Here is a 19,614-nt window from a genome sequence, read left to right as displayed (position 1 = left end):
GAAAGGGATCAAAATAAAACAAAGCCCCACTGTAGGACCATTAACAAATCAGCTTCTAACCCATGAATATAGCTCATGCATTCCACAAGGTGCCAGAAATAGAGGCCTGCAAAGCAAATTGTTCTGCATTTTAAAATGAGCCTAGCCATACTCCATAGGAGAACAGCATGTTTAGGTTTAGCAGACTGTGATCAGTCTGATTTCAATGTAAGATACTGACGTGCTTTTCTCTAAAAGTCTTAAAAAGAAGTGTAGAATTGAAAGGGATCCCAAGGATCATCTAGTCCAATCCCCTGCAACACAGGCATCTCAGCTAAAGCATCCATGACAGAGGGCTATCCAACCTCTGCTTATAAACCTCCAGTGAAGAAGAGCCCACCACCTTCCAAGGGAGTCCATTCCACTGTCAGACAGCTCTTACTATGAGGAAGTTCCTTCTCAACAAATATTTTGAAGAATAAGGTTAGAATAAAAATTATCAGAGTTTTGAATTTTAAAAATAATCAAAGTAAACTGTTTCAGTTGCATGCACAGACATGTGATGAGTGCTGCTGTAATGAATAGGGCTAGGGATGCACAACTGAGTGCTAAACTGCAGCCCAGGAAGCAGGGCTGCTAGGGGCAGTTCACGCAGCCGCAAATGGGAAATGGGTCTGCATAATGGGGAAGCAGCCCCCCCATGTGCCACTGTACACACTGTGTGTACTTTGAATATACCTGAAGTCATCTCACTGTGCTGTACAGAGCCAGGTGGCCTGTGCCCCTGTAGTGTGCTTCTACAACTGTGGGTGAGGAAGGAGAGATGAAGGAATCACCCTGCTGAAAAAAGCAAGGCATTAGTAATACAGTGGTACCCCCGCTTGCGGACGGGATCCGTTCCAGAGGTCCAGTCGGATCCCAAGGTTTCTGCAATGTGAGGAACACTTCTGTGCATGCGTGCGCAGCAAAACCCGGTAAAATACTTCCGGGTTTGCCGCACGCGCATCCTGAAATTTACGTAACCAGAGGATTATGTAAATGGACGTTCAACTGTATCTTCCAAAAATGTGTCTTTGCTACAGTGGCTTGAAAACATACAGCTGTACTCTAGATTGCACTAGCTTTTGTCAGTATGTACAGAGTATTAGTATCTTATCACCCTTCAGATGTTGGACTCCCATAAGCCCCTACCAGTCTGGCCAATGGTCTTGGATGATGGGAGTTTGAGTTCAACAACATCTGGAGGGACCTTTGGTTTCCAATCCCTGATCTGTATTCTGCAATGCTCAGACAAGGAAGATGGTAGATAGAAAGGTTAGAAACACTTCAAGAAGTGTTTTTTGAGATTATTTCAAACCTTTCGGTATTTAATGTGAGAAAGGGAGAGTTGAATTTGTGTCACCTTTGCTGGTATTATTTGTAAGCGAATTCTGTGTTTTGTTCTATAGTTTCTGAGTTTTATTTAATTTTTGGTTTGGACTGCATATATTACAATTAGTTTAAATAAACAAATGAATACATTCTTACTTAAATTTCATCTTCCCTGGCTTTTGGCAGCATGTATATGACTTGTGTCCTTTATACAGTGGTACCTCGTCTAGCGTCCGCCTCATCACACACCCGTTCCGTTAAACGTCCACAGCAAACCCGGAAGTACTGGAATGGGTTACTTCTGGGTTCACTGCTCGCGCATGTGCAGAAGCACAAACTACTCCGCACGCATGCACAGACACGGCGCTTTGTCCAGTGTCCTTTTCAGCCCGCCACCGGGGCTCCGGAACGGATCCTGGTCGCAAAACGAGGTACTACTGTAGTAGTATCAAATCACCAGGGAACATGTGATCATGAGAGTCTTGAAATCTTGGTGTGTGTGCTGCCTATAGTAGCAAATTCCTGAAACTTCTGCTGAGTGCAATAATTAAGGATGGTTTCATAATCTGAATGAAGACGTTTCAAAACCTAATATATGTCAGTGTAAAACAAGGATAAAGAGCAGCTCAGAGGCATCATCTGTATGATGTGAGGGACTAAAAATAGTTCCAGAGTAGATGATGTAAGGGTCAAAATGAAAGTTTCGAGGCTCCTAGAGTGACAAACATATACCCCGCAGAACTCAGTTTACTTTCTTTTACTTCATCACGTTTTCTCTGCAGGCAAAAAGATGGCATTTGTAGGTCTGTGATGTGTAAATTGCTTTTGAAAGTCAGCTGGCAATGAACAATGCAACTTTCACCCACTGAAAAATAATTACGTGCACAGATATCTGTTGTACTATGTTGCTCACAGTAACTGGGTTTTGTATTACCTGAATTGTCAGTAAAAAAGATCATGTTCTTTTCCTACCCACTTAGCTGCAGCTAAAACCCCACCTTCTTCAACAGTAAGTAGTCAGCCTCCAACTGAAACTCAGGTGCTTACTCGATCCGCATCCCAGACTCCTCCAGCTGGTGTCACAGCTACAACAAGCACTACTTCTGCTGCCAGCACTCCAGCTGCAGCCACCGGGAGCCCAGTGAAGAAGCAGAGGCCGCTTCTACCAAAGGAAACTGCCCCAGCAGTCCAACGGGTAGTATGGAATTCTTCAAACAAATTTCAGACTTCTTCTCAGAAATGGCATATGCAGAAGGTGCAAAGGCAACAGCAGCAGCAACAGAGTCAGCAGCAGCAACCTCAGTCCTCCCAAGGAACAAGATATCAGACAAGACAAGCCGTGAAAGGTATTATCACCTTTCCCATTTTGTTCTCACTGCTGTATTTTTGCTGTGGTCATTGTGCTCAAGTACTTCAAACTATTCTTCCATAAATATGGGTCCTGTAAAGATATGAAAATGCAAAATCGCTCCACCAGTGTGGTCCTTAAGTGTACAGTGGTACTTTGGAAGTCCATTCGACTTCCAAAACATTTGGAAACCAAGCCGTAGCTTCCGATTGGCTGCGGGAAGCTCCTGCAGCCAATCAGAAGCTGTGGAAGCCGCACCAGACATTCGGGTTCCAAAGAACGTTTGCAAACCAGAACACTCACTTCCGGGTTTGTGGCGTTTGGGACCCAAGGCGTTTGGGAGCCAAGGTACAACAGTACTTAGAATAATTTGTTTATCTGCAGCATTTTAGTTGGAATGTGAACTGCTGTAATATCTTTCCACTGTAGTTTTAATTATTTTGTAAGTATTATAAAATGAAATGTATCTATAACTGAAAAATGAGAACTGAAAAATAAGTGGAAATAACCATATGAAGGGAAATGATTGCAATCACCAATATTTATTAGTGGAAGAAAGTGAACTACTTCAGGGATAAGGCATAGCTTATCTTGTATCAATATGGAGATGCACAATATAGGTTGTATCTAATGCTGTCTGTGCTTGAGTCCCTCCCTCTATAACCCCCCACACCCTTAAAATCTGCTCTGGAGAGTTAGAAAACCCTCCCATGCAAATTGTTTGTGTGACACGGGACTAGGGCATGGCTGCAATGAAGAGGTGAGGAAAATAAAGTCCCATTGTGCAATGTTAGATTCCACCATATAATTTTGATTGGTTATAAAGCTGTCCTTAAAGAACATGTTGATCCCTTGTTATGTGATGACAGAAGGTTTTTTATTTTCTGTGAAACATGGTTATGAAAACGAAGAGTGCCAACCTTTTAAGAGGATAGATCCAAGTAACTTCTAGATTTCTTATTTTCCAAAAATGGGGAAACAGCCATTATTATTATTGTCCTAGCAGTTCTTAATCTAATTAATTCTGAAATTTAATTTGCACCTAACAGATACTAATCTAATTAAATCTTCCTAATATCTTTAGACAGTTGTAATCTGTAGATTTTGGGGCATCAACCGAATTTGCAACTGCCCCCTTCTCTCCCTCCCTGTCCCATTTTGCTTAATATCATTCTGGAACAGTTCCTAATAAATCAACAGCTTGTTCACTACTTTGTGACATTTTACTTGGCCATAATCAAGGTATTATCCCACTATGGTACATTTTAAGGAGTATTTTCCAGTGGCTGGTGAAACCAGCATAGACACTCACTAAAAGTTGCCCTAAGAATCCTTAACTGCCTTGTCTTAGGGTTTTCTGCCCTGGTTTACACAGTTATGCCAGCATAATGTCACAGAATAAGGTATGTCACCACTGCAAGAAGTATTATGGGAGCATCACACACCAATCCACCAACACAAATGTTCAAGATTGAGCTGTGAAAAGCTATTGGACAGCATTTATTTAGCATTGGTTTGCCTGTTTTTTGACATTTCAAAAGCATTGAAATCTGCAGTGATTCACTTGTGGGTTTGTTTTGTGTCCTTAGCTGTACAGCAAAAAGAAATTACTCAGAGTACTTCAACGTCAACCATTACCTTGGTTACAAGCACTCAACCTGTTTCCATAGTAACCAGTTCTGGATCAGCAAGTACACTTTCATCTTCAGTTAATACAGACTTGCCAATAGCAACAGCTTCAGCAGATGTGGCTGCAGATATTGCTAAGTATACTAGTAAAGTAAGTTTTTTGTTTTTGTTTTAAAAAAGCACTACATTCTTACAAGTTTTACTTTGAAGTTAATGCAGTTGCTGATGTGCAACAAAGCAGGTTATCCACTTGCCTGAACATTTTTCCTCATCCTGTGATGTGGATAAGTTTAACCTTTGAACACATGGAAGAACCTTAACAGCAATATTTTAAACTGGCTGCTGGTGTGTAGCTGGAAGCACTGCAAGTTTTCCTGCCGTAGTTCTCCAAAAACAGAAGCTTGGGTTTTGGGGTCAGGGATGGAGGGAAGAGACAAAAACAGCCCAAATGTATGCATGGTTAACATACATTTATGGATAAATTTTATTAACCCAACATATGTGGATATATGTATGCACATCATAATTTTATTAGTACTTATCAGATTTATCTGTAATGTTTGACAAAGCTTTTTTTTCTACTTCATGCGTGTTTCTTTTAGCATAGACAACCATCTGTATGGTGCTTTAAAATAATAATGAGAAAACAAATGCAAGTGCTTGCCTCAAAGAGCCTAAAATCTATATTTAAGCAGTAGGAGAAAAGTAGAGAAAAATTAATAGAAGGAAATATAATTTCATGTCCTTAAACTTTGCTCCAATTAGGGATGAGGATCTAAATATTAAGCCTGAGGCTTAATAGAAAAGGGGGCCTTTGTGGAATTTGAAGGAAGACTCTGAGATGGCACCATGTAGGTGTTCTTGCGTAAAGGCTACAAGAGAGAATTTTTGATATTCTGTTAGGAAAAAATGGTATTCTGAGCTGAGTATTTTCCACTTCAGTGTACAGAGCAATGATGTCACAGTAATAGCCTTAAACCCTGCACTTCTTGGGACAGAGTAGTCTTACAGATATGTAAAGCTATCTCTATAGAAGCCCATTAGATACAGCTGTATGAGAGTAGCTGAGCTATATGAGTTTCTGGAAGCCAGGGAAGCTGATGCTTTTGCTTGGCCTATCTGGGCAAGTGGTATGCCACAGTGACCAATTGGTTCTTGCTTGGGAAAGCCAGCATCTTTGGATAAGCGCTTTCAGCTACAGTTGCCAAACATGGCTGCCAAACAGATATGGGGGCTTTGGTGGTGGAGTGGGGATAGAGGATGAACTGTCCTGTAATTGGTGTGTGCAAGCTGTGACACAACAGTTCCAAAGGCTTTAGGCTGGTACACATGTGGTAGATAAAGGACTGTATATGAAGGGTTGACATTTTTATTTTTAGGCAGGGCTGTAAAGCCTAGTCTTGCATACCTTCTCCCTGAAAAACTTGCTACACATTCTGTGTATGCAAGAGAGAAATAGTAGATTTCAAATCACTTGTAAGTCATAAAGTTCATTGGTTGGCCTTGGGCAAGTCAGCATCTTTCAGCCATACTTTCTTGCCTGGGTAAACTAGCCTTGTGTACTACCTGAACTCCTTCAAGGAAGACAAAGGAGAAGTGGCCAGAATGAGAACTGAGCAGGCAAGGCTGTAAACAGGTGCTTCATTGAACATCAAGCTTAAGTGCATAGCTGGCCAGTTTAAAATACTGCTGTGAAAGTTTCCCCGTGTGTTACAGCTGGCGTACCTTAACACCACTAGTGAGACTACACAGGGGCAGCACAAGTGGAAGAACAATTAATGACAAGTAAGTAATTCCATTTTTGTTCAGGTACCAAAATCATGAAGTAAAAACAACTCCTGCTTCTTGTGTGAAGTGGTTCTTCTAAAATGTGTTCATTTAAACATAATGAGAGGTTTTAGAATGATGAAAAATGAGCCAACCACGGGTGGTGCTTTAAATGTTTACGAAGTGCATTTGCCCCCTCCAGTGTCTTTATTTTAAGAAGCCATTCCAGTTTCTATTGATGTAACTTTATTTAATTAAGATATTTAGGCAGAGAGCTAAATTGAACCTTACTATAAAAAAAAAACATAGACGTGAAAAGCAAAAATGAGGAATTCCTCGCATCATTTTCCAATGTAGCCATTTGCATGAAGTGGAGAGAAACACAGGTATCTGCCCTGTTTATCTAAACCGCTCAGTGAGTTGATGCCATGTATAAGGTCACAAATGTTTAGAAAGTTCATGCAGTTTCTTTCTCCCATCTCAGTCCTGTAGGTATCTTGATCCATTTTACTACCTCATGAATGTTGACATCTGATCCTGCATCAGCAGCTTGCATGGTAGATTGTGAACAGATTCCCAGAGTACTGCATTTCAGACTCTCAATGCATAAATTAGGACTAAAATTAAAAGTAAACGGCTCCAGAATGCTTCGTTGGTGTCTGATGTATGCAAGCGAATAGAGTTGGATTCTGATTGTCATTTTGAGATCTAACTGCTATAATAATGCCAACATGGAATTCTGTGTTTTGACATGGTGATTGGTGATTTGAATGCTCTTATGGCATTACAGATACATGGCAATATTGTAATTTAACACCATCTAGAGAGAACCTATGGCATTCAGGTTGAACAAGTAAATAGTGAACTATGAACTCACCACATGTCTGAGAGTCCAGTTGTCTGGCCACCAAACTAAACATACTGTAAAGTGATTTAACCATAGCACATGGCACCCCACATTGTTGTCTGAGGCACACACAGATACACGCCCCCCCCCCGGCAGGTATGCAATCATGTTGCATGCAATCATTTATAATGGCTCTGTATAATCACTTGCTATTTGATTTCTGAGATTTTACTCATAGTGAGATTAGAAACTGATATCAAAAGAACTAAATGGAGAGGTGATATTTTTATTCACACACAGAATCCCACCCAAGTTCATAGAATCATAGAAATATAGTGTGAAGCAACCCAAAGGGCCATCTAGCCCAATGCAGGAATCATTGCTAAAGAATCCCTGACAGATGGCCATCTAACCTCTGTGTAAAAACCTCCAGTGAGGGAGAGTCCGCAACCCTTCAAGGTAGTTCGTTCCACTATTGAGCAGCATTTATTGCAGAAAGTTCTTCCTAAAGCTCACTTGTTCACTTCTATCCATTGTGTGTGGAGTGGATGAATCTCAGAGGTCAAGAGGTATCAATATGACCTAAGATACAGTGGTTGCTGGGTTTCTTTTATATTATTGATATGATTTACAAAATCCACTCAAAGAAAAATGTGTCAGTGGTTTTTATAATATCCTACGTAAGAAATTACGGAATGTTCCCAGGATAAATTTAAAAAGCAAGATCACTTTTAATTCCTTAATAAACTTTTTTTTAACAGATGATGGATGCCATAAAAGGAACAATGACAGAAATATACAATGACCTTTCAAAAAATACCACTGGAAGCACAATTGCTGAGGTCAGTGTCTTTTGCCATCAGCAAATCACATTTTTTTTTCTTTAAAAAATAAAATGTGAAACACTTTTAAAATAAGTAGAAATCTGCCTTTTAAATATTCTGCAGATATGTATTTGAGTTCTAGCCTCTTGTCTGATCTAATACCAACTACTGTGAAAACTACTGGTTGCATACTGTGTGAGAGAGGAGCTCATTAAAGTTTATAGCCTGAAATTTTAACTAGGTTGCTCTTGCTAAAAGCTGCTACTACTGTGCCAGACAATGACAATATAATAGCTCTACAGTGGTACCTCGGGATACAGACGCTTCAGGTTACAGAGTCTGCTAACCCAGAAATAGTACCTCAGGTTAAGAACTTTGCTTCAGGATGAAAACAGAAATCTCATGACGGCAGCAGCGGGAGGCCCCATTAGCTAAAGTGGTACCTCAGGTTAAGAACCGTTTCAGGTTAAGAATGGACCTCCAGAACAAATTAAGTTCTTAACTCGAGGTCCAACTGTACTTCCTTAAATGCACGGCAGACTAGCTATTCCAAGATTTTCCTTCAGGCCTTCTAAATCTAACTTGTTTACGCAAGCAAAATATCTTACGTCCAGTTTACAATTTGAAATACTCAATTAACAGGGAGCTTATTCTGGCTTGCACACATAGGGCTAAACCATTGTTTAGCATTACATAAGAGTACAACCAGTGTCACCACCTCAATTTGTTTAGTAAATATATTGTTTTCATGGAGCATGAAAAACAGGAAGGAAAGGATGAGGGAAAATGATTTTCAGTATCTTATCTTTTTTCTTTCCTGTGATTCAGGCACATTAACTAACCCTTCTCTTTTTCATGCCGCGTAGCAAGGGAGGGGAGAGAGTGACTGTGCGATGCCCATGTTACTCAGAGTTCTGTAGGCAACTAATGATTTACAGAAGCATGCTGATCGTGACATTGCATTAAAAAACAGCCTTGTCTCTCTCTCTTTTTTTTTTTTAAAAAAAGACAGTTATTTTTCTTTAAAGTCAATTTTTCTGAATGTTTATTTATTTACTAACTACCTTTATAGCCTGTGTTATAACAAAACTTTTTCAGAGCAGCTTACAACATAAAACAAGCAAAACTTTTAATAGCAGTAAAATGAAAATTAAATCAGTTGGGGCACTTTGCTTTTGTCATTCACTACGGTGCTAACTATTAATCCTGGTCCATATACCTGCACGAAACATTAAAAAAAAATGAGTTCTTCAGGAAGAACCATTCTTGTAAATTCTGCTGGATACATATTTAATATATGTATCTTAAGGACTCTCATTTTTTTGTGTACAGATTCCCTAGCAGTATTATTAGAGAAAAATTGCTCCATTTGCTATCCATTTTGCTGATGAATTTTGCTAAAAAATCTCTTATTATGAGTGTGAAAGTTGTTTTTTTGATCAGTCTCCTAGTTTTCTTTCTGTTTACTGTTTGAAGTACCAGAAGGACAAAATTTGCCATGTTTTAAGCTCTTGTTTCTCATCACTGTTGGCATAAATTCCTAGTGCTCTTTTTGAATCATGCAATAACTGGTTAAAACCAGCAAACTAAGCACTTCTATTTATGTATTGGTGTGTGTGTGTGTGTGTGTGTGTGTGTGTGTGTGTGTGTGTGTTACTTTATTTTATTTGAAATTTTATTTAGAAGAAGGGAAACCTAAAGTATGAATCATGGAACTCTAAAGTCACTTAGTCAGTTTAAATATACCCGTTATTAGTTGAGCCATGGGTTATTAAAAATGTTAGTTATTTTTAATAGTAAATAGATACAAATCCATAGGAAGCATTCCTTTTTACACACAGGTTGGAATGCCTTTTCTGATATGGTGATTATTGGGAAACAGAAATGTATCTTCTAAAAACCAAGAGAGGGTGCTTTTTTCCCTTCAGAATCATTTTGTTCATATGCAAACTTATGCAAATTAAATCCAAAACTCATAGGGTTGAAAAGCCTTTTTTTAAATCAAGTGACCTAATTATTTCTTTGATATTCCAGATTCGTCGTTTGAGAATTGAAATAGAAAAGCTTCAGTGGTTACATCAGCAGGAACTTTCAGAAATGAAACACAATCTGGGTATAAAAAATGCAGTTCAAAATAATGATGTTGCCACTTATTTTTTAAAAGGCCATGGCAGTATCTCAGCTGCAACTCTGTGATAGTACAAATTGTCCTCCCTAGAAAGAGTAGAAAATGTGATGGAACATGCCATCTTCGACTGTTCCTCACATGTACAGTCAGTTAGAGTGGGCCAGTTCAGACATCTGAACCAGCTCAATATAGTATTTCCTGAACCACAATTTAAATATGTACTGTTTTGAGAATGGAAATATGCTTACTTTTTTTGAAATCCAGAAAGCAAGTTAAACTGCAATTTGGATAGTAATTGTTCATTTATAGTTCATTCATGAGAACCAATAATCACTAGTTTGGTAGATATGTTGCCTAATGCTGCACTTGCAGTTACAGAATGAAGCTGTTTTTTTTTCCATCTAAAAGTCACTAATGCATCTGGAGCTAAAACTTAAATTTCTAAATTACCATTTGAACCCACTGTTGACTATATGCTGTCTGTCTGTTGACTAGAACTCACAATGGCTGAAATGCGTCAGAGTTTGGAACAGGAAAGAGATCGTTTGATTGCCGAAGTGAAGAAGCAGCTGGAACTGGAAAAGCAGCAAGCTGTGGATGAAACCAAAAAGAAGCAGTGGTGTGCCAACTGCAAAAAAGAAGCGATTTTCTACTGTTGTTGGAATACCAGTTACTGTGACTACCCTTGCCAGCAAGCCCATTGGCCGGAACACATGAAGTCCTGCACACAGTCAGGTAAACAATATCTTTTTAGCCCAAGTGTGGGAAACCTTTGACCTTCTAGATGTTGCCACGCTACAATTCCCATGAGTTCCACGAAGCCTGGCTGTGGGTGGATGGTGAGAGTTGTAGTTCAGCAACATCTGGAGGGCCAAAGGTTCCTCACAACTGTTTTAACTTATTTGTGAGTGAACATCATCCAGTTACATAATTTAGAAATCCTTTTGTTTTCATTTTAGCAACTGCAACACAGCAAGAAACGGATACTGAAATTAGCACAGAAACATTAAATAAATCATCCCAGCCTACCTCCAGTGCACAGCCGGCACCTACAGAAACTGCCAGTACTCCAAAAGAAAAAGAGGCAGCTGTTGAAAAGAGCAAGGAGAGTGTTACAGTAAGTATTTCAGTCAGTCCTTTTACTTGTATGCCGCCTTTCCAAAGTTAAAACCACTCTCAAGGTGGCTTACAACATACTTCTTTACTTAACCACAACCCCCTTCATGTCAAATTTGTGAGACTGTTTAAAACACTGAATTCTGGTTTCCTGTTAAGGTTCTTGAGGGTTCATATGAATTGAAACACATTTCGGAGATTTGTCTTTAATCTTACAAAGTTATTTCTTAAGGGAAGGGACCAAAATGTATCTAGGCTCTCTCATATTTCATTTCATTTATTTGTGTCCAGTCTTCCTTCCTTTAAGAGGCCCCAGGGCAGCTGAAAACATGAAATTTCATAAGACCAATTCCAAAATCAGTAATTAAAATAACAGTGCCCAAATAATCTTATCTCCTTCCAAAGGCCTGGGTAAATAAAAATGTGTTTTAAATTCTGGCTGTTCTACCACACAGAAACCCCCTCTCATACTTTTTCACCCTCCTTGGTATCCACAGTGTTGGTACTGCAAGAAGGGCCCCTCCCTCTCATTGTAAACTGTGTGCTTAGACATATGGCAGAAGACACTCCTTCAAGTACTTTAGGGCTTTGTATACTAGTACCAACGCTTTGAATTGGACCCTGAAAGCTCACTGGCAACCCCCTGAGCGCACTCAGAACTTGGAGTGATACACACTCTTCTGGCTACTCTCAGTACTAGTTGCAGCCTCCAGACTGTTATTAAGGACAACCTCATGTAAAGCACATTGCATTAATGTGTATGCTTATCAGAGCATGGATTACTGAGGCCAAACTATCTCAGTCCTGGAACAGCCACAGCTGATGAACCAGCCAGAGCTGGATATAGGCCCCACCAAAGCCATCTGTATATTCAGTGACACTTTGGCCTGTAGGAGTACCCCAGACTTCGAAGCTGCTCCATCAAGGGGGGGGGGGATGCCACCCCATCCAGAACAAGCCAACCCCTTAATTCCTGGACCAGAGACCACCCACCCACAGGACCTCCATCTTAACTAGGTTCAATTTCCATTTATCAGCCCTAGTCCAACCCATCACTGTATCCAAACACTGACCCAGTGCCTGCACAGCCTCTGAACAGCATGAGGGATAAGATGGAGCCCTGTGGGACTCCATAACATAAATCCATGGGTCCAGCCAGTGCTGGAAGTGACTCTGCAGGTAGGAGTAGTTAATGGTGCCTGTCTCTCAGTGAAATTCTAGGAGAAACAACAGCACCAGTTTTGTCCTTCACCATGCCATGCCCTAATGAAATTTCATGCAATATTCTGCCACTCTCATTGAGTCTCATTGAGTCAAAGCTATTGCTCTGGGTGCATGAATGCCCATCAACCTTTCTCTATTCTAGCCCCTTTGAATCGCAGATTGTATTTGCCCTGTAGATACACTCATACAGCATGCCCCGGCACTTCTACCAAGCGCCCAAAACTCAGGTTTGAAACTGTTGCTCAAATTACCATATCCTCAACTAATTCTGTACCCTAACTTCTCCACATAAATGGCAGGCATTGGAATACATAAGCTGTCATTGGCTACATACACCTTGTATATCCTTGTATATGTCAATTAACAGTCTTCAGATGGATTAGGATATGATTTCTAATCAGAGATATTAATAACCATTATAGCAACTGACAATATCTTTATGAAGAGCTGGAATTGCATATTTATTCCTTCGTCCCCAAACCCTGTGTGTTTAGTAAAATAAAAATATATTGTTTACTTCACCAATACTTTAATTGCATCATGTCTCATTTGAACTATTATTGGAGAACAGGACTCAAGGTATACTCATGAGCTCACACTTTCTGTGAACCTAGTTCATAAAACTTGATAAGTTGTTCTCTAGATTTCATGTGTTTTTTCATTGAGGGGGATGCTTGAAACACATTGGAAATTGGTGATGATCCTTACCAAAAAACCTTGACTGACTAATTAGGTACATGCATGTTTAGGTATTTTTAAAAGAGCAGTCTCTTCTGCTTGTAGCAGTGCTGTGTTTTGCTATGATCTGGCATTATTTGCAAAGAAAATGTCGGGTGCCTACAATTTCTACCATGGAACATTTTGCTTGAAAAATCTCAAATTGCTTTCACATAATTGTTACACCTTTTTGAAACATCAAGCTGTATACATTGCTCACATTCATATTTTGAATTTTGGTTTCATTAACAAAAAAGTAACCTGTGAATTCATTGAGATGCAAATTTTAACGCAAGCCAAACATCTGACAAATTTATATGATAATAATAAATAGGTGGCATTTATGTAAAAGCTGAACCTTTTGCTGAGGTTGCCTGTGCTGTCTCTGCAGATAGCAACAGGTGTGACAAGCAGCCAGCCTATAAAACTGGTCCAGGTCCCGCAGACCACCACCTATATACCAACTACTCAACCCACAATTGTAAGTACTGCTTTTGGCATTGAAACAGCTCATTATCTATTGTGGGGGGCGGGGTTTTCTCCTGTGTTATCAGGACATGAATTCACCGGTCCCAAGTCTATATTTGCAGTGTAAAACGCCTTATTTTGCCCTACAACATCTCCATTTCCCTCATGCCATATAATTTCATCATAGAGCCAACCAAGGATTCAAAGACTAGCCAACATTCACACATAGTTACAGCTGCAATTTTTTTGGGGGGGGGGACATTACTGCAAATATGGCGAGCTCTTGCTTTGTGCAATGCGAACAAGTTTTATTTTAGCGCTATCCAGGTTATGCCAAACAAACCGAGCCCTAACAATATTGCATATATGTTCCGTGTTTCTGGAATTGTCGCATTGCCATTGTATGTCACGATCTTTTGCTGCTGAGATAGGAAATGTTGGCTGTGATGTAGGAATTAGGCCACTGTTCCACATCCATTTAATCCCTCAGGCTTCTTAATTTCCTTTGTGCAATCACCATGTGGTAAGCAAAAATTTAACTATTCATCCTGTGCTCTTCAGGCCCAAAAATGCTCAACAGAGAGACTGAGCTAGAGTTATTTGTAACAAAGTGAACTTGGAGCTTCTTGTTTCAAAAAAACTTTCTGCCACAATTAGAAGATGGAGGGTGGTGTTGGGATTTACTTCTGCCTAAAATGATTACCTTAGAAAGTTCTGTTGGTTGAGTTTTACCTTGCTTTGCTGACCATGTTTGATCCCTCCGGAGCGGCATGTTTTCCTCAAAATCAGATGTCCTGGTGATCCTGTTTTAATTTTTAACAATACTGCCTTAAAGCAGGAGGGAGAGCCTTGGTGATTTTTCGCCCTACTTGACATTTAATTCTATAATTTACAATGGTCAGTACCAAATGTTCTGTTTGGCCATACCAAATGTTCCATGTACATTTACTGACCTACTGTGGTCATAATGCTAACGATCCTACTGTTTCAAGGCACAGTGCCCAAATCCACTAATTCTCTTACTATGTGAGTATTAGACATGTTTTATTAGCAACATCTGACCTAATGCTATTGTGGAATGCATATATGAATTTAGTAATAAATCCTAATGCCTTAAAGGGGCTCAACACATCAGCATGGTTCAATATTCATCCTACAGTTTGTGTAAAGAAAGCACTGGATCAGTTCCTGGTACATGTGATAGAAGTCTCCAGGTTACTACATCTTAAAAACAACACAATCATGGTTTGTTTTTTTAGCTGTTGTGCCCATTGTCTCCTGTAAATTGTTGGTTTGTGAGCACTTTGAAGACGAAGATTTACCATCTGATTTGAGTGAACACACACTGCTTAAACAATACATAGAGTTTGTTTTCTAGTGACAAGACAGAATATTTGTGTAATACAGAAACTTTATAAACACTTTAAATCAGATTTCTACTGTTTAAGCGATTGCTTGCAATTGTATTGAGAGGAAAGTTACACACAGGCCTGAGGCTATATAGCAAGGAATAGGAAAACTCATTTTTTTGACTCGGTACTGAATATCTTGCACACGGCTCAGAGTGCTTATTATGTACAGTAGTGTATTATTATGTATTGTGCCCTTTATTTCCCGGGTAGTATCATGCTGAGGGTTTCTCATGATAGGCAATCCTACGTTTCTGTGCTTGTGGTTGCTGACATGTGTGTTTTGGTTTTAATCCACAGACCATTCCTGTAGTAGTAAGCCCTACAGCTGGGACCGTGGCAATGAGAACAGGAGTTCAATATGTTCAGACAACAATGCCTGTCCAAGTACGGAGAGTCTAACTGCTAACAAAGGAATCCAGGCAGCTGTTGGAGTATATAATCGTCTCTGTAATAGAAATGTTTTTTTAAAAATCCCCGCAGTTCATTGGATTAACCTCAAAGGTTCAGACTTTTAGCTTTGTACAGGTGTACAAAGCATTTATTACACTACATTAATGTAAAGCATTAGCGCTGGCTTTAAAAAGCTTGAGGACTGGTAAAATTCATGGTAAATCTATGCTTCTGTTGTAAATTATGTACATTTTGTGGATGATGTTAGAGTACCATCTCCTTTTTATATTTGTATTGACTTCGACGTATAAGGAGTGTTGGAAGCTGGTGAAGGAAAGGTTAAATCAGACTTGCCACAAACACCACCAAGAGAAATGGTTTTCTGGGAACTGCAGTTGCACACATAAATCAAGAATGAGAAGACTGAACCACTTGCCTTGCCTTTGGAGACGGAAAAAAACACACGCCTGCACATTGGTTTGTGCAACTGAAGCTGGAACTTGCCGTTTTAAATTTGTTAAATCAAGCATTTCCAATCTTAAGGCTCCTCGTACATTAAAGGACATATTTTGTGTTTCATATTTAAAATGAGAGAGATTGTTTACAAAAAGGGGGGGGGGGTAAATTTCATTCATGCTAAGAGAAAAGGAAAGTCGGAAGCTAAATATCAGATCAATAGTTCCAGAGATAATGGAAATGGATTTTGGGGCGTACGCTTCCTACTAGGTTATGTTTCAGTTGTCTTGCTGCTGCTTCTTTTTTTAAGTGTCCAAAGGACTTTGAAATTGTTTTCAAAGGGAACAAGAGCTATAGATGGAGAAGACTCTTTACCAGGAAACGAGGGCAAAGGACATTGATGCTGGAATAGAGCATGTATTATGGGATTTTTATGTTTTTATGTAAGCATGAAACAGTACAGTATGAGAGAGAAAGTAACCCATGAAAACACTGTCTGTTACACTTAAACTGTAGTACCATTTTGTATGTTGTGTAAACAAAGCATTGAACAAAGCAAGGTGATGTATGTATATGAGAAAATTAATTGTATTATATCATTCCAGTACATTTTGTTGTACATTTTAGTCATATTGATTTCTCCCATTGTTTATAAAGGATGCGGTTTGTACAGTCTCCAGCTAGTACACACATTAGAGGAAAGAAGAAGAAAAAAGCTAGAAGGAAAAAAAAATCAGGAGCAGAATATTTGTGAATTGCATTGTGTCAAAGATAGCCTAGCTGGCCTTATTTGTGAAGCATAATTGCTTTTAGCATATGGAAGTATTTTTTCACATTTTCTTTGTATAAAATTTGTATTAAACTAAATATCTTTTTTGATTATTGTGTTTCTTTTACTAAAGCAGGTGACGCACAATATGCTTTGGGATTTCCCAGTTTTTTTCAGAGCTCTTTAAGTTTCTTTAATTCTTCTTTTTTTTTTAATTAAACTGTTTTAGAAAAAAATGGGTCATGTTGGGTTTCCATTTTCCTTCTGAAAGCCAGGTTACATTTACATGTGTCCTTTAAAAACAACAACTCCATTCTGATCCAGCTGTATTTCTCTGGAGGTTGATACTTAACTGCATCACTACTTGGCATGCTTACTTACAGTTTTATATTACTCTCTTCACTTGTTCTGCCTAGCAATGGAAACTGTTCTGAGAGCACTGCAGCCTTCCTATTCAACATTAGCAAATATGCAGATGTTTTCTTGTTTTCATCTGCCTTCTGGACATTGAACAGACACAGAAGAGTAAGAGGTATTTTACTTTTTATTTATTTTAGAATTTGTCAGCTGCTTGCTTTTCTGCACAGCTAATGTTTGATGCTTAAATAAGGCTAAGCACATCAAATTATCTCGGGTTCCAAAACTGAGGTGCCTCTGAGGAGGACTGAGTCCCAGCCAACCTAACCTCAAACAAATGAGGCCCAGAGCAGCACCCTGGGGCAGAGAGGCTGAAGAATTTTTGCTGCTTACTAATACCACCTTTACTAGTTTGGTTTCTCTTTTTCTTCGTTCTCTTGTTTCTTTTCTTTTAACAAACTAAAAATCTACTGTCTGTATTTCACTCTTGCTTTCTCATAGCTTTGGCTGGCAAGTCAAATGCTGAAAAAGAGAAAGAGGAGAAAAAACAAACCAATTTCAGGGTTGTCAAAGTCATCAAAACTGACTTCCAGCATCTTGGGATCTCCTAATGTGAACCTTCACCATGGCAATAATTATTTGCCACCAGAGAGCCAAGCCTGTTTCACATCTCACATCACAGTAGCTCAGACTCTTAATCTCAGCATTGTGGGTTTGAGACCCATGCTGGGCAAAAGATTCCCGCATTTCAGGGCGCTGGACTAGATGACCCTCACCATCCTTTCCAACTCTACAATTCTGTGATTTATGAATCATGCCAGCAGCCACCACCACAGTCCTGCCAACAATAAAGCCCATCTTAAGACACTGAACCCTTCCGTTCTGTAGACCATTGTACTGTGAGGCTCCAAGACAGACAAGAACAACTACTTGAGATTGAACCTCTAGTCTTTGGGGAAAGTTGTTCACCAAAGTCCAGTGTCCTTACAAAATGTAGAATATCACTCATGCAGGAAAATGAACAAGTTTACATATTATGCACAGTTTGGACTTGATCCGTTTCAAGAGACACAGGCTCTTTAAAAACCATTGCTGCTTGCCAGTCTATTTAAAGCACACTGTGTTCTGACTAATAACATATTGACACTTCTCTCAAATAATCATGATGATCCTGATCACAAGCAGGCCACTACTGCGTCACTTCATCTGACATTTAACGCCAAGAAGCAGGCAGCTTGTGGGTGAAACTAGACATGATAAGAGATGTGGGATCTACGGTCTCATTAAACTCGTCACCCAAAACAGCTGCTTTGGTGGTGGGTAGGAAGCAGAGCCCACCATTATGACCACAGGGTTGCATCCCACTTATGTCATACTCAAGAGTAGACCCACTGAAATGAGTAGACTTAATGGGAGCTGTTCGCTGCTTCAGAATAAAAGCAGTCAGCCCTTGTAAGTTACTGCCACTTTTTTAAAAACGACAAACGAAAACTGCTAAAGCAAGTTTCGCAAAAGTAGCTTGTAAGAGCAAGACTGAAGTTAGGAACTTGATTTAAGGGACTTTTTAAAGGGGGGATCTGGCAGGGCAGTCCCAAGAACATGCCTGTTTCTTCGGTAACCTCTTGTTCACTCTAGATATGTTTACAGGGGAGGAAGTCCCTTGGCATTCAGTGAGGCTTACTTCTACGTAGAAGTGCCTAAGACAGAATTGATCCTTATTAGTAAGGACTGCAAGCTGGGCTTTCCTTTATAGATTTGTAAGATTACTAGTGGTGGGACGCGGGTGGTGCTGTGGGTAAAACCTCAGCGCCTAGGACTTGCCGAATCCCTGCGGTGGGGTGATCTCCCGTTGTTCGGTCCCAGCTCCTGCCCACCTAGCAGTTCTAAAGCACCCTTAAGTGCAAGTAGATAAATAGGTACCACTTAATAGCGGGAAGGTAAACGGCGTTTCCGTGTGCTGCTCTGGTGCCGGTTTGCCAGAGCAGCTTCGTCACGCTGGCCACGTGACCCGGAAGTGTCTGCGGACAGCGCTGGCTCCCGGCCTCTAGAGTGAGATGAGCGCACAACCCTAGAGTCTGTCAAGACTGGCCCATACGGGCAGGGGTACCTTTACCTTTAAGATTACTAGTAGTTGAGTTTAGTGTTTGCTTGCTTGTCTGTAACGGGAGAGGGGGGAGTCATTGTGAGGGAGTGACAGATACCCCTTTTCCAAACAACACTTTAGCGCACCAGCAAGCCCAAAGGCCCATTTTCTTTCCTTGCTGCTTCAGCTTGTAAAAGCAGCCTGTATTTTTTTTTTTACCCGTATTCCTTCCCTAAAGTTGGTGTGCTTAACTAGGCTTGCTTTTTCCATTTTTGCTTAAATTATGCTGAACAACTTGCATGAAACCACATTTGTGCTTTCCATAGAGAGAGAAAATAGTATGGTGACAGTTGGAATAACCATTCCCCTGGCACCAGGGCATTATCAATCCGTTTTAGTAAAAATTTCTATTGTTTCTATCTTGCAAGCAGGAAAATTGTTTCTTTGTCCCATGGCAAGCTGTTACTGAGGGTTTGCTGCCATCGTGTGCCTGTGTCTAGAAACTACACACACAAAATAAAATGGCTGATAGTAGAAAAAGAGTGTCTATGGGATACGGGTTTATTTGTAAGATTGTGATAGAAGAAGAAACCTCTATGTCTTTTCTCAGTGAAACCACACAATAGGGCTATCCTCTAACCACAATATTTATCAATGGGATTGTGTGAGTTTCAGCTCCCAGCCCAGAGAGCAGTGATTTTGACAGTTTCTGAGCTTGGGGGTGCTGCT

General features: G+C 39.9%; 1 protein-coding gene across 11 annotated transcripts in view; it reads left to right on the top strand.

Moving 5' to 3' along the window:
* Positions 1-16,555, top strand: part of ZMYND8 (zinc finger MYND-type containing 8) — an 81,602-nt gene extending 65,047 nt beyond the window's left edge. For 9 of the 11 annotated variants that reach the window (XM_028735108.2, XM_028735109.2, XM_028735107.2 and 6 more), the window contains 8 exons: positions 2,331-2,696; positions 4,288-4,478; positions 7,703-7,783; positions 9,800-9,878; positions 10,389-10,628; positions 10,853-11,010; positions 13,342-13,431; positions 15,128-16,555. In XM_028735108.2, the coding sequence (XP_028590941.2) occupies positions 2,331-2,696; positions 4,288-4,478; positions 7,703-7,783; positions 9,800-9,878; positions 10,389-10,628; positions 10,853-11,010; positions 13,342-13,431; positions 15,128-15,229 (1,307 nt within the window). In that variant the 3' untranslated portion in view covers positions 15,230-16,555. Of the gene's footprint in view, positions 1-2,330; positions 2,697-4,287; positions 4,479-6,043; positions 6,113-7,702; positions 7,784-9,799; positions 9,879-10,388; positions 10,629-10,852; positions 11,011-13,341; positions 13,432-15,127 lie in introns of those variants that run through there. The other 2 variants (XM_077929269.1, XM_028735116.2) reach the window with 2 other exon arrangements.
* Positions 16,556-19,614: the final 3,059 nt, after the last annotated feature.

Source organism: Podarcis muralis, chromosome 5, assembly GCF_964188315.1.
Source record: "Podarcis muralis chromosome 5, rPodMur119.hap1.1, whole genome shotgun sequence".
NCBI classification, from domain to species: Eukaryota; Metazoa; Chordata; class Lepidosauria; order Squamata; family Lacertidae; genus Podarcis; species Podarcis muralis.
This window is presented reverse-complemented; position numbering and strand designations above follow the sequence as displayed.